The sequence below is a fragment of the Thalassophryne amazonica genome, chromosome 17, assembly GCF_902500255.1.
Source record: "Thalassophryne amazonica chromosome 17, fThaAma1.1, whole genome shotgun sequence".
Lineage (NCBI taxonomy): Eukaryota > Metazoa > Chordata > Actinopteri > Batrachoidiformes > Batrachoididae > Thalassophryne > Thalassophryne amazonica.
In genome coordinates, this window is record NC_047119.1 from 12,478,464 (window position 1) to 12,492,143 (window position 13,680).

At 37.7% G+C, this 13,680-nt stretch overlaps 1 protein-coding gene across 1 annotated transcript in view; it reads right to left on the reverse strand.

The window, feature by feature from the left end:
* The window catches only part of si:dkeyp-72a4.1 (uncharacterized protein LOC100148058 homolog), a 49,762-nt gene that overhangs the window by 2,722 nt on the left and 33,360 nt on the right, over positions 1-13,680 (reverse strand). Inside the window, exon 3 of the mRNA XM_034192980.1 lies at positions 8,193-8,298. Within this exon, the coding sequence (XP_034048871.1) occupies positions 8,193-8,298 (106 nt within the window). The remainder of the gene's footprint in view (positions 1-8,192; positions 8,299-13,680) is intronic.

The following is a 13,680-nucleotide window of genomic DNA, read 5'->3' on the forward strand; positions in this document are numbered from 1 at the left end:
GACTACGGGCACTTATTATGTCCTTTGATCATATTGTATGAAAAACAGAAAAAAGGGGAAATTTCACACTATTATAGTTATCTTTACAATGAAAGTGTGTTAAGAAATTTGTTCTAGTAGTCTATGATGACTTTTTCACCTTTTTTCAGCATCATTATATGCAAATATTGCCATTTTGTGCTTGTCCCACACCCAGACTTTTGATCTTCAATGATAAAAATGAATGGTAAAGAAACGTTTTTTCTAATGTTTTAAAATATCTCTGAATAAAATATCAGTAAAATAATCAAAACATAATTGGGGTATTCAATGTCATACAACTGTTGTGATTTTTTTAAACAAAATGTAGTTGTCCCACACTATTGCTGTAATTTCCACCACAACACATAATGTCCCTTTAAACAGTTTGTATGAAAAATTGTTTGGGTAGTTTCTATGGAGATAAACAGTGACATCAGAGCACATGTATATAGCGCCAAATCACAACAAACATTCGCCCCAAGGCGCTTTATATTGTAAGGCAATGGTATTGTAAGGCCAGTAGTGCCCGTAGTTAAAGAATCACCCATATATATATATTATATATATATATATATATATATATATAATCTTTACTATAAATGGTCCATGTGATATTTTTGTTCAACCCCTTGAATTAAAGCTGAAAGGCCACAGTACAAGTATTTTTTATTGTAGTTGTATACAGAGGCAAAATGACATACATTGTGTCACTCACTGTCCACCAATGAACAATGAAACAATGAATCTGAAGAAAACATGCAGACTTTACAATAATTTGGTATTTACCTCCAAATCAAGTAAAGTGTCAGAATTACAACACATTCTCAGAAAACTGAATAAAAGTAATTACCCAGTTGACTGCTCAGACATAATCCCCATTGATTCATCAACAATTATGTTCACATAGAATGTCGAGAGTTGATCTCATCTGATTTTTAATCTAATCTTTATTTAACCAGGTTAGTCCCCTTGAGATTGAGATCTCTTTGAAATCGAGACCTGAACAATTATAAAGTTTCCAATTCACCTAACCAGTGTGTCTTTGGATGTGGGAGGACACCGTAGCACCCGGAGGAAACCCAGAAAAACACGAGGAGAACAGGCAAATTCAACATAGAAAGGCCACGGGTGGGAATCAATCCCATGACCTTCTTGGTGTGAGGCAACAGTGCTAACCACTAAGCCACCATGCTGACTCATCTACATTTGCAATGTGTGCTTTTTAACTGTAAGTAGGAATTCCAGAGCTCAAACTGCCATTGGAACAAACTATCACATGAGTAATATCGGCATAAAAAAAAAAAAATTCCAGAGAGATGACAAATGGGAGAACCAAGGATACCGTTTGAGAAAACCTTACACATGGAGGAATCTCCCATTGGACTAATGGATGAGTAAGCATGCAGGCTACATGTCGGTGTGATGTTTTCATGTTGGTCTGTTAGCCTGAACAACTCAGGTGAATTTGTAATATGAAAAGAGGTTGCACAGTCCTCTACCCACCCTTTTCAACTGATGCACATAGTCCCATTGGTGACAGAGTGCCATGTAGGACAACCTCCTCTGGTGCAGTCTTTGGGTTATTCATATCTGAGCCTGTGGCTCCAAAACCTTCCACAGAGTCCCGGAGGGGTGGGGGGTTGGGGTGAGGGTAGTACGCAGCCTGTGAAATGGTTATGGATGCTCAAATCACGTTCAGATATCCAGAATTTATGTATTTCAAGGTTTGATATCTATCTATCTATCTATCTATCTATCTATCTATCTATCTATCTATCTATCTATCTATCTATCTATCTATCTATCTATCTATCTATCTATCTATCTATCTATCTATCTATCTATCTATCTATCTATCTATCTATCTATCTATCTATCTATCTATCTATCTATCTATCTATCTATCTATCTATCTATCTATCTATATACACACACAGTGTGTGTGTGGGGCCACTGTGCTAAGCTAAATATTTTATTCAACAGCATGCATCAAGAACTGTTGCAGTCACATTGATTTGCTTTGTACTTTGTCATATCAAAAAAGACTTTCTATTTAATCAAGACATGAAATGAAAATAAATGAATAAATCATGTAGCCTCCTCTTCTTAAGCTCATGAAGGTCATTATAAATTGACTGTATTAAAGAAACATTTTTTGTTTATGTTTTTAGGCCTAGAAAAGACATGTACCAATCACCCCTGTAGAGAAAAACAAGACTTGCTAAAAATTCATTACTACAATAAAAACATGTCACTCAAGAATATGTAAATGTATTTTGTTTTTCTCAGCTTGTTGTTTATAGAGCATCATCACATCGTCACCTGTAGTAAGTATTTGGATGGTGTCAACTTTTTGTCATTTTTGCCTCTACACCACCACAAAGGAGATGTAAAGACAGAATCGGAATGTGCTTTCAGCGTTAGTCGCTTTAGGTCAAAGGAGTTCTAAAAAAATTAAGGAATTACATCCATTATAACATACAACTGCTCCATTTTCAGAAACCAAAAGTAATTGTACAAACAATTATTATTATTATTGTTATAATTATGTACTTGTTGGGATTATTGTTAATACTTCAAAGAAAATCCTTTCCATGGAGGTGCAGTGGCTTAGTCGCAATGGTTTTGGCATCACACCTGGTCCTTAATGTGTGGAGTTTGCAAGTTGTTCACGTAGGTTCCCTCCGCGTCCGCTGGCTTCCTCGAACTTTCACTCTGGTGTAAATATACTTTCCACTTTTGCATAATTTTAGAAGACATGATAAGGAATGTGAATCATTTGTTTATGTTGCACAGATGTAGGATGCCCTACTTATATTACTGTTACATAGAAATGCATAATAAATAGGAGCAGGGGTTGGGTAAGTGGTTAAGTGTGTATGTTTCCAGTGCAGAAGGTTCCTGGTTCAACCCCACCCCTGTCCATTCTCCATGCAATACTGAGTTGTGTCAGGAAGGCATCTGGTATAAAACCTGTGCCAAATCTACCTGCAAGATCCACCTTGTATCTGCTGTAGTGACCCAGAGTGAAATAAGGGAAAAGCTGAAAGGACTTGCATATAATAAAAAAAAACATGATTAATGTCTAATTTTATGTCAGCAGTCAATATTTTGTCTCATTAAAAATAGGCCACTGCGAATTAATGTTTAACAGTGGTGTTTTCTGTGTTAAAGATGATTATTGTGGGAAAATAAAGAAATGCATATCCAAACAGCTCACAGGGAATATTCTGAACAAGACCCATGCATTATTCCATCAACAAAGGGTACGTTAGCACTTATTTTCCCTTTTCTGTGATTAGCATACTGACATAGTATGGTACTATGCTTCCTAACCTTTTAAATTAATTTTATTAGTAAATACAGTGGGTCGTGGCCTCAACTTTATCTAAAGTCTGGGTCTTGAAGCTTAGGGCTAATGGCTGGTTATCACCTTAGTATTTATTCTGTTTTTTCTTGTTGCTTAATCCTGACAAATTATACCTTATTTGTAGTCTTTCTGCTGCCTGATGCAGTTCTCTCTCTCTCTCTCTCTCTCTCTCTCTCTCTCTCTCTCTCTCTCTCTCTCCTTTCAGGTCCTCTCCTGTGGAACCAGCTCCCAATTCAGATCAGGGAGACAGACACCTCTCTACTTTAGATTAGGCTTAAAACTTTCCTTTTTGCTAAAGCTTATAGTTAGGGCTGGATCAGGTGACCCTGAACCATCCCTTAGTTATGCTGCTATAGACGTAGACTGCTGGGGGGTTCCCATGATGCACTGTTTCTTTCTTTTTGCTCTGTATGCACCACTCTGCATTTAATCATTAGTGATCGATCTCTGCTCCCCTCCACAGCATGTCTTTTTCCTGGTTCTCTCCCTCAGCCCCAACCAGTCCCAGCAGAAGACTGCCCCTCCCTGAGCCTGGTTCTGCTGGAGGTTTCTTCCTGTTAAAAGGGAGTTTTTCCTTCCCACTGTAGCCAAGTGCTTGCTCACAGGGGGTCGTTTTGACCGTTGGGGTTTTACATAATTATTGTATGGCCTTGCCTTACAATATAAAGCGCCTTGGGGCAACTGTTTGTTGTGATTTGGCGCTATATAAAAAAATTGATTGATTGATTGTGCTACAGTGTTTATCCCCGGATTCTAGTGTAGCAGATGACAGTCTATGACTCCCCCTGGATGGAATGCCTCTGTTGCAGTCTGTTGTTTAAATGAGTCAACACCCCCGAGTCACACTAACTGCCAGAACGCTCGTAGCACAGGCCGAGGTGGATGATTAGCAGTCTTCCATTCCAGCTTATTAATTAATCAAAAACTCAGACAGAGCTTTAATTCATTTGAAAGCTTGACTCTTAGTCTTGTCCATCCAAATTGGAAGTCCCAAAAACCAGTTTTATTTGTTATTATCTAGTCCACCTGGTCGTTACTGTGAGTTTCTCTGTGAATTTTCAGACCTTTTGTCTGACTTAGTGTTTAGCTCAGATAAGATAATTATAGTGGGCAATTTTAACATCCACACAGATGCTGAGAATGACAGCCTCAACACTGCATTTAATCTATTATTAGACTCAATTGGCTTTGCTCAAAATGTAAATGATTCCACCCACCACTTTAATCATATCTTAGATCTTGTTCTGACTTATGGTATGGAATTGAAGACTTAACAGTATTCCCTGAAGAAAACTCCCTCTGTCTGGATCATTTCTTACTAACATTACATTTACTCTGATGGACTACCCAGCGGTGGGGAATAAGTTTCATTACACTAGAAGTCTTTCAGAAAGCACTGTAACTAGGTTTAAGGATATGATTCCTTCTTTATGTTCTCTATGCCATATACCAACACAGTGCAGAGTAGCTACCTAAACTTTGTAAGTGAGATAGAGTATCTCGTCAATAGTTTTACATCCTCATTGAAGACAACTTGGATGCTGTAGCTCCTCTGAAAAAGAGAGCTTTAAATCAGAAGTGCCTGACTCCGTGGTATAACTCACAAACTCGCAGCTTAAAGCAGATAACCCGTAAGTTGGAGAGGAAATGGCATCTCACTAATTTAGAAGATCTTCACTTAGCCTGGAAAAAGAGTCTGTTGCTCTATAAAAAAAAGCCCTCCGTAAAGCTAGGACAATATTACTACTCATCACTAATTGAAGAAAATAAGAACAACCCCAGGTTTCTTTTCAGCACTGTAGCCAGGCTGACAAAGAGGCAGAGCTCTATTGAGCCGAGTATTCCTTTAACTTTAACTAGTAATGACTTCATGACTTTCTTTGCTAAATAAAATTTTAAACTATTAGAGAAAAAATTACTCATAACCATCCCAAAGACGTATCGTTATCTTTGGCGGCTTCAGTGATGCCAGTATTTGGTTAGACTCTTTCTCTCCGATTGTTCTGTCTGAGTTATTTTCATTAGTTACTTCCTCCAAACCATCAACATGTCTATTAGACCCCATTCCTACCAGGCTGCTCAAGGAAGCTTAATTAATTAATGCTTCGATCTTACATATGATCAATCTTATTAGTTGGCTATGTACCACAGGCTTTTAAGGTGGCAGTAATTAACCATTACTTAAAAAGCCATCACTTGACCCAGCTATCTTAGCTAATTAGAGGCCAATCTCCAACCTTCCTTTTCTCTCAAAAATTCTTGAAAGGGTAGTTGTAAAACAGCTAACTGATCATCTGCAGAGGAATGGTCTATTTGAAGAGTTTCAGTCAGGTTTTAGAATTCATCATAGTACAGAAACAGCATTAGTGAAGGTTACAAATGAACTTCTTATGGCCTCAGACAGTGGACTCATCTCTGTGCTTGTTCTGTTAGACCTCAGTGCTGCTTTTGATACTGTTGACCATAAAATTTTATTACAGAGATTAGAGCATGCCATAGGTATTAAAGGCACTGCGCTGCGGTGGTTTGAATCATATTTATCTAATGGATTACAATTTGTTCATGTAAATGGGGAATCTTCTTCACAGACTAAGGTTAATTATGAAGTTCCACAAGGTTCTGTGCTAGGACCAATTTTATTCATTTTATACATGTTTCCCTTAGGCAGTATTATAGACGGCATTGCTTAAATTTTCATTGTTACGCAGATGATACTCCAGCTTTATCTATCCATGAAGCCAGAGGATACACACCAATTAGCTAAACTGCAGGATTGTCTTACAGACATAAAGACATGGATGACCTCTAATTTCCTGCTTTTAAACTCAGATAAACTGAAGTTATTGTACTTGGCTCCACAAATCTTAGAACATGGTGTCTAACCAGATCCTTACTCTGGATGGCATTACCCTGACCTCTAGTAATACTGTGAGAAATCTTGGAGTCATTTTTGATCAGGATATGTCATTCAATGCGCATATTAAACAAATATGTAGGACGACTTTTTGCATTTGCGCAATATCTCTAAAATCAGAAAGGTCTTGTGTCAGAGTGATGCTGAAAAACTAATTCATGCATTTATTTCCTCTACGCTGGACTATTGTAATTCATTATTATCAGGTTGTCCTAAAAGTTCCCTGAAAAGCCTTCAGTTAATTCAAAATGCTGCAGCTAGAGGTGCTGACGGGGACTAGAAGGAGAGAGCATATCTCACCCATATAGACCTCTCTTCACTGGCTTCCTGTTAATTCTAGAATAGAATTAAAATTCTTCTTCTTACTTTAAGGTTTTGAATACTCAGGTCCCATCTTATCTTAGGGACCTCATAGTACCATATCACCCCAATAGAGCGCTTCGCTCTCAGACTGCAGGCTTACTTGTAGTTCCTAGGATTTGTAAGGTTTTTAAGAGTAGAATGGGAGGCAGAGCCTTCAGCTTTCAGGCTCCTCTCCTGTGGAACCAGCTCCCATTCGGATCAGGGAGACAGACACCCTCTCTACTTTAAGATTAGGCTTAAAACTTTCCTTTTTGCTAAAGCTTACAGTAGGGCTGGATCAGGTGATCCTGAGCCATCCCTAGTTATGCTGCTATAGACTAGACTGCTGGGGGGTTCCCATGATGCACTGAGTGCTTCTTTCTCTTTTTACTCTGTATGCAACACTCTAACATTTAATCATTAGTGATTGATCTCTGCTCTCTTCCCAGCATGTCTTTTTCCTGGTTTCTCTCCCTCAGCCCAACCAGTCCCATCAGAAGACTGCCCCTCCCTGAGCCTGGTTCTGCTGGAGGTTTCTTCCTGTTAAAAGGGAGTTTTTCCTTCCACTATTGCCAAGTGCTTGCTCACAGGGGTCGTTTTGATCGTTGGGGTTTTTCTGTAATTATTGTATGGCCTTGCCTTACAATATAAAGCGCCTTGGGGCAACTGTTTGTTGTGATTTGGCGCTATATAAATAAAATTGATTTGATTTGATTTGATTTGCAGGTTACTTCCCCTGCCTTGACCAGTATCCATTTATAGCAGGATGGACTGGGACAATGGAAAATGTAGTGTATTGTCCAAGGAACCCAGACAAGTACCCTGAGGCACACACCTGAAATGACCCCCATTCTATATACTGGTTTTGCAACTCTTGCCCCACAGAGCCACTTGCTTTGCTGTATCTCAATACACTATGAATTCATTAGATACACCATTTACTACATTTTGAGCTGAAATTTAAAATACACAAGGGCTACTTTAGGTTTCATGACAGTGCACAGAATATAAATGATTACACTTAGTGTCATACACAAAAACTTAATCCTGCGGTGCCCAATACTGGCTTTAAAAAGATAAAAATAAAAATATGCCACACAGATATGTTAAACCTGCAGGTAAAACATTATTAAATTTTTGATGCAATTGACAAAAAGAAATATTGTCAGTCCCAAGTCATATTATGAAGCAGTAATGTCTCCATCTGGTGGAAAAGAGAGAAATTATCCCTGCAAACTGTGAAATGTTCAGTAAAGGCATGAGAGCAAGCATGCTGCGTGTGCATGTGCATGAAACATTGCTTAGTTAAAGAAAAATAAGTGTACTTCTCAAGACATGTTGCACAAAAGAAAACAAGAAACTGCTTGACTTCAATTAAAACGTTCAAAAAAGCTAGTCTTGCCAGAAGATGAATTGTGCAAAAGAACTACATATATCGCCATGTTAACTGTTTCATGCATTTAAATTAAATTCAATGTTTGAAGAAATGAGTTAAAGTGCAGAGGGGTTCTTTTGACTGCAGGATTTTGTCCTGTGGGGACTCACTGCTCTTAGTGGACAGCTGGCTGTGAAAATCTGTAAACTGCGTCTCCACTGGGACACTGATGGTGCGCCGCAAAAGATGGACTTTTCCCGAAGCTGAGCGCCTCTCCTGCAAAAAACAAGGACATTGATGTGTAAAGCGAGGATTTTAAAAAAGACATTTCACACATCGACAGATAAATTCAAGACAAGAAAGTACAATCAACTAGGTCAAGAAGCACATCATGAGATTTTAAAATAAAGAAGCTTAGAGCAAATGCATGGCTTCTTATCACGTTGTTGTGGTTATTCTCGTTGCCGTACTGGGCCGAGTAGTCTTGATAAATGATTATGAAACAACACGAGCATTAGCAGCACTCAGTCTATGTCAGTCTTTATCTTTCCTTAGCTTGCATACCAAAAGCTTTGAGATTAAATACACAAGAGAAACGAGGCAGCGGAGAGGCAAAAGAGAAATGGCCCAATGCCCTCAAACAGGAGTGATAATGGCTTATCGAACATCCTCACACCGCTCAAGTCGATGCAGCACGCTGTCTGTTTGCTTTGTTTCTGTCTCTCCTTTTTGTCTGTTATCGCTTTGCGTCTCTCTCTTTGACCTCTGTAATTGTGTTGGCTTTGCGACAACTCTACGGGTAATGCTTCTGTAGACAAAGTGAGATCGTCTGAACTATACAGTGATCCACAGATACACCTTCTGCCTGTAGATTTCACGGTTTCTACCCAGTTGGTACGCTCCTATTTCATCCACAGAAATTACCCTTTTCGCACAAAAACTGACATTTGTCAAATTCACACTGAGTCTACATCTAATGTATCTTCCTAGCTCAAACCATAAAAGTACACAAAATGGGAACAAGAGCAATCTGATTTCTGATGTCCACCAATCCGGATCTGCATCACCTCCAAAATTTAGTGGAGTCTTCCATGGCCTAATATCCAATTGTGGTGCAAATTTGGTGAGAATCTGTGAAGTAGTTTTGACGTAATCCTTCAAAGCCTATATAAAGGAATTTCTTGAACCAGAATCCGAATCCGGATTCCAGATCACCTCCAAAATTTAGTGAAGTCTTCCATGCCTTAATGTCTATCTGTGGTGCAAATTTGGTGAGAATCTGTGAAGTAGTTTTGAAATAATCCTTCAATGCCTATATAAGGGATTTCTTGAACCGAATCCGGATCTGGATTCCGGCTCACATCCAAAATTCAGTGGAGTCTTCCATGGCCTAATATCCATTTGTGGTGCAAATTGGTGAGAATCTGTGAAGTAGTTTTGACGTAATCCTTCAATGCCTATATAAAGGGATTTCTTGAACCAGAAACCGGATCTGGATTCCGGCTCACATCCAAAATTCAGTGGAGTCTTCCATGGCCTAATATCCATTTGTGGTGCAAATTTGGTGAGAATCTGTGAAGTAGTTTTGACGTAATCCTTCAACACGTATATAAAGTGAAATCTTGATCCAGAATCCGGATCGGGATCACCTCCAAACCCAGGAACCTCCTGTTTTGGAAACAAGCACAGTCGAAACATTGGCAGACTAGTTACTTGTAACACGGTGCTTTACTCTGTACTGTTACTACAAACTTCTCGTGACGTCAATCGTCACTTGCTGTTAAAATTTTTAAAACAGAAAAAAAACACTACTCACACATTCAAAATTAGGTACAGATTACTTTGTTTACATCATATTAACCCCTATGTGGTGTTTGAGTCTGTGGGACCTGTTTTTATATATTTTCAGAATAAAAAATTATATGATTATTTATTTGGGATGAAGTAAACATCTGTTGAGTATGTAAACATAAAATTTTAATGAAATTGCATTTTTTCTGCAAATCTAATTGGTTAATCGTGTCAGATTTCAGGCCATATAATATCGGGGTAACGGTGGCAAAATATTCGATAAAGAATTACCGTTACCATTTCACATTTGATGGATTTTCACGTTTGATGGATTACTTCATGCCCTGACTACTGTTGGAGCGACACTGCCTCACACACTGTAAGCCTCGCCGACCGAAATATAAACAGAAATATAAATCATGCAAACGATGGAATTGAATTAGAATGGAAATAACCCCTTGGTGTCTGACGATTTGTGGACGTTCATGCTGTTACACGGTTGCAAATATCTGTTTTACTGGCTCCCAAAAATGATACCCAAAAATGCAGTGGATCCACGAGACCCACAAACACTGGCTGAATAACAAAAAATATGAACAACCGCACAAAGGTTAATGACAAACTAGGAACAGTACTTTCCATATTGATAGTTTGGTAGGACAGTACTTCCATATTGGTAAGGTTAGACGTTGTTGTGATTTGGCGCTATATAAATGAAAATAAATTGAAATTGAAAGCTTATTGGGACATTCATGTTTCAGGCCAGACACCCTTCTGCAGTGTGTAATGACAATTTTCATAATAAAGATATATAGGTTAAGTGTAGAATGCCCCAATGAGCACAACAAAACACATACCAAAGGGGAGCCATATCCTTTCAGACGAAGAATCACTTAATATAGGCTATTGAGGCATGACACATGAAAAGAAAACATATTCAGTGATTTAATAAATGTTCATGCTTCCATATCTGTCATGTCTAAAGAAAATCGGCTATAAAAGTTATGATTTATATCACAATAATCCTTATATTTAATTTGTCTGAATATTTTATGGCTTATGAAAGTGGAAGGGACTCTGCAGATATATGGGTGATTCTTAGGACTACGGGCACTTATTATGTCCTTTGATCATATTGTATGAAAAACAGAAAAAAAGGGGAAATTTCACACTATTATAGTTATCTTTACAATGAAAGTGTGTTAAGAAATTTGTTCTAGTAGTCTATGATGACTTTTTCACCTTTTTTCAGCATCATTATATGCAAATATTGCCATTTTGTGCTTGTCCCACACCCAGACTTTTGATCTTCAATGATAAAATGAATGGTAAAGAAACGTTTTTTCTAATGTTTTAAATATCTCTGAATAAAATATCAGTAAAATAATCAAAACATAATTGGGGTATTCAATGTCATACAACTGTTGTGATTTTTTTAAACAAAATGTAGTTGTCCCACACTATTGCTGTAATTTCCACCACAACACATAATGTCCCTTTAAACAGTTTGTATGAAAAAATTGTTTGGGTAGTTTCTATGGAGATAAACAGTGACATCAGAGCACATGTATATAGCGCCAAATCACAACAAACATTCGCCCCAAGGCGCTTTATATTGTAAGGCAATGGTATTGTAAGGCCAGTAGTGCCCGTAGTTAAAGAATCACCCACATATATATATATATATATATATATATATATATATATATATATATATATATATATATATAATCTTTACTATAAATGGTCCATGTGATATTTTTGTTCAACCCCTTGAATTAAAGCTGAAAGGCCACAGTACAAGTATTTTTTATTGTAGTTGTATACAGAGGCAAAATGACATACATTGTGTCACTCACTGTCCACCAATGAACAATGAAACAATGAATCTGAAGAAACATGCAGACTTTACAATAATTTGGTATTTACCTCCAAATCAAGTAAAGTGTCAGAATTACAACACATTCTCAGAAAACTGAATAAAAGTAATTACCCAGTTGACTGCTCAGACATAATCCCCATTGATTCATCAACAATTATGTTCACATAGAATGTCGAGAGTTGATCTCATCTGATTTTTAATCTAATCTTTATTTAACCAGGTTAGTCCCCTTGAGATTGAGATCTCTTTTGAAATCGAGACCTGAACAATTATAAAGTTTCCAATTCACCTAACCAGTGTGTCTTTGGATGTGGGAGGACACCGTAGCACCCGGAGGAAACCCAGAAAAACACGAGGAGAACAGGCAAATTCAACATAGAAAGGCCACGGGTGGGAATCAATCCCATGACCTTCTTGGTGTGAGGCAACAGTGCTAACCACTAAGCCACCATGCTGACTCATCTACATTTGCAATGTGTTGCTTTTTAACTGTAAGTAGGAATTCCAGAGCTCAAACTGCCATTGGAACAAACTATCACATGAGTAATATCGGCATAAAAAAAAAAAAATTCCAGAGAGATGACAAATGGGAGAACCAAGGATACCGTTTGAGAAAACCTTACACATGGAGGAATCTCCCATTGGACTAATGGATGAGTAAGCATGCAGGCTACATGTCGGTGTGATGTTTTCATGTTGGTCTGTTAGCCTGAACAACTCAGGTGAATTTGTAATATGAAAAGAGGTTGCACAGTCCTCTACCCACCCTTTTATCAACTGATGCACATAGTCCCATTGGTGCACAGAGTGCCATGTAGGACAACCTCCTCTGGTGCAGTCTTTGGGTTATTCATATCTGAGCCTGTGGCTCCAAACCTTCCACAGAGTCCCGGAGGGGTGGGGGGTTGGGGTGAGGGTAGTACGCAGCCTGTGGCATGGTTATGGATGCTCAAATCACGTTCAGATATCCAGAATTTATGTATTTCAAGGTTTGATATCTATCTATCTATCTATCTATCTATCTATCTATCTATCTATCTATCTATCTATCTATCTATCTATCTATCTATCTATCTATCTATCTATCTATCTATCTATCTATCTATCTATCTATCTATCTATCTATCTATCTATCTATCTATCTATCTATCTATCTATCTATCTATCTATCTATCTATCTATCTATCTATCTATATACACACACAGTGTGTGTGTGGGGCCACTGTGCTAAGCTAAATATTTTATTCAACAGCATGCATCAAGAACTGTTGCAGTCACATTGATTTGCTTTGTACTTTGTCATATCAAAAAAGACTTTCTATTTAATCAAGACATGAAATGAAAATAAATGAATAAATCATGTAGCCTCCTCTTCTTAAGCTCATGAAGGTCATTATAAATTGACTGTATTAAAGAAACATTTTTTGTTTATGTTTTTAGGCCTAGAAAAGACATGTACCAATCACCCCTGTAGAGAAAAACAAGACTTGCTAAAAATTCATTACTACAATAAAAACATGTCACTCAAGAATATGTAAATGTATTTTGTTTTTCTCAGCTTGTTGTTTATAGAGCATCATCACATCGTCACCTGTAGTAAGTATTTGGATGGTGTCAACTTTTTCTCATTTTTGCCTCTACACCACCACAAAGGAGATGTAAAGACAGAATCGGAATGTGCTTTCAGCGTTAGTCGCTTTAGGTCAAAGGAGTTCTAAAAAAATTAAGGAATTACATCCATTATAACATACAACTGCTCCATTTTCAGAAACCAAAAGTAATTGTACAAACAATTATTATTATTATTGTTATAATTATGTACTTGTTGGGATTATTGTTAATACTTCAAAGAAAATCCTTTCCATGGAGGTGCAGTGGCTTAGTCGCAATGTCGCCAAAGAGTAAGAAGGTTTTGGCATCACACCTGGTCCTTAATGTGTGGAGTTTGCAAGTTGTTCACGTAGGTTCCCTCCGCGTCCGCTGGC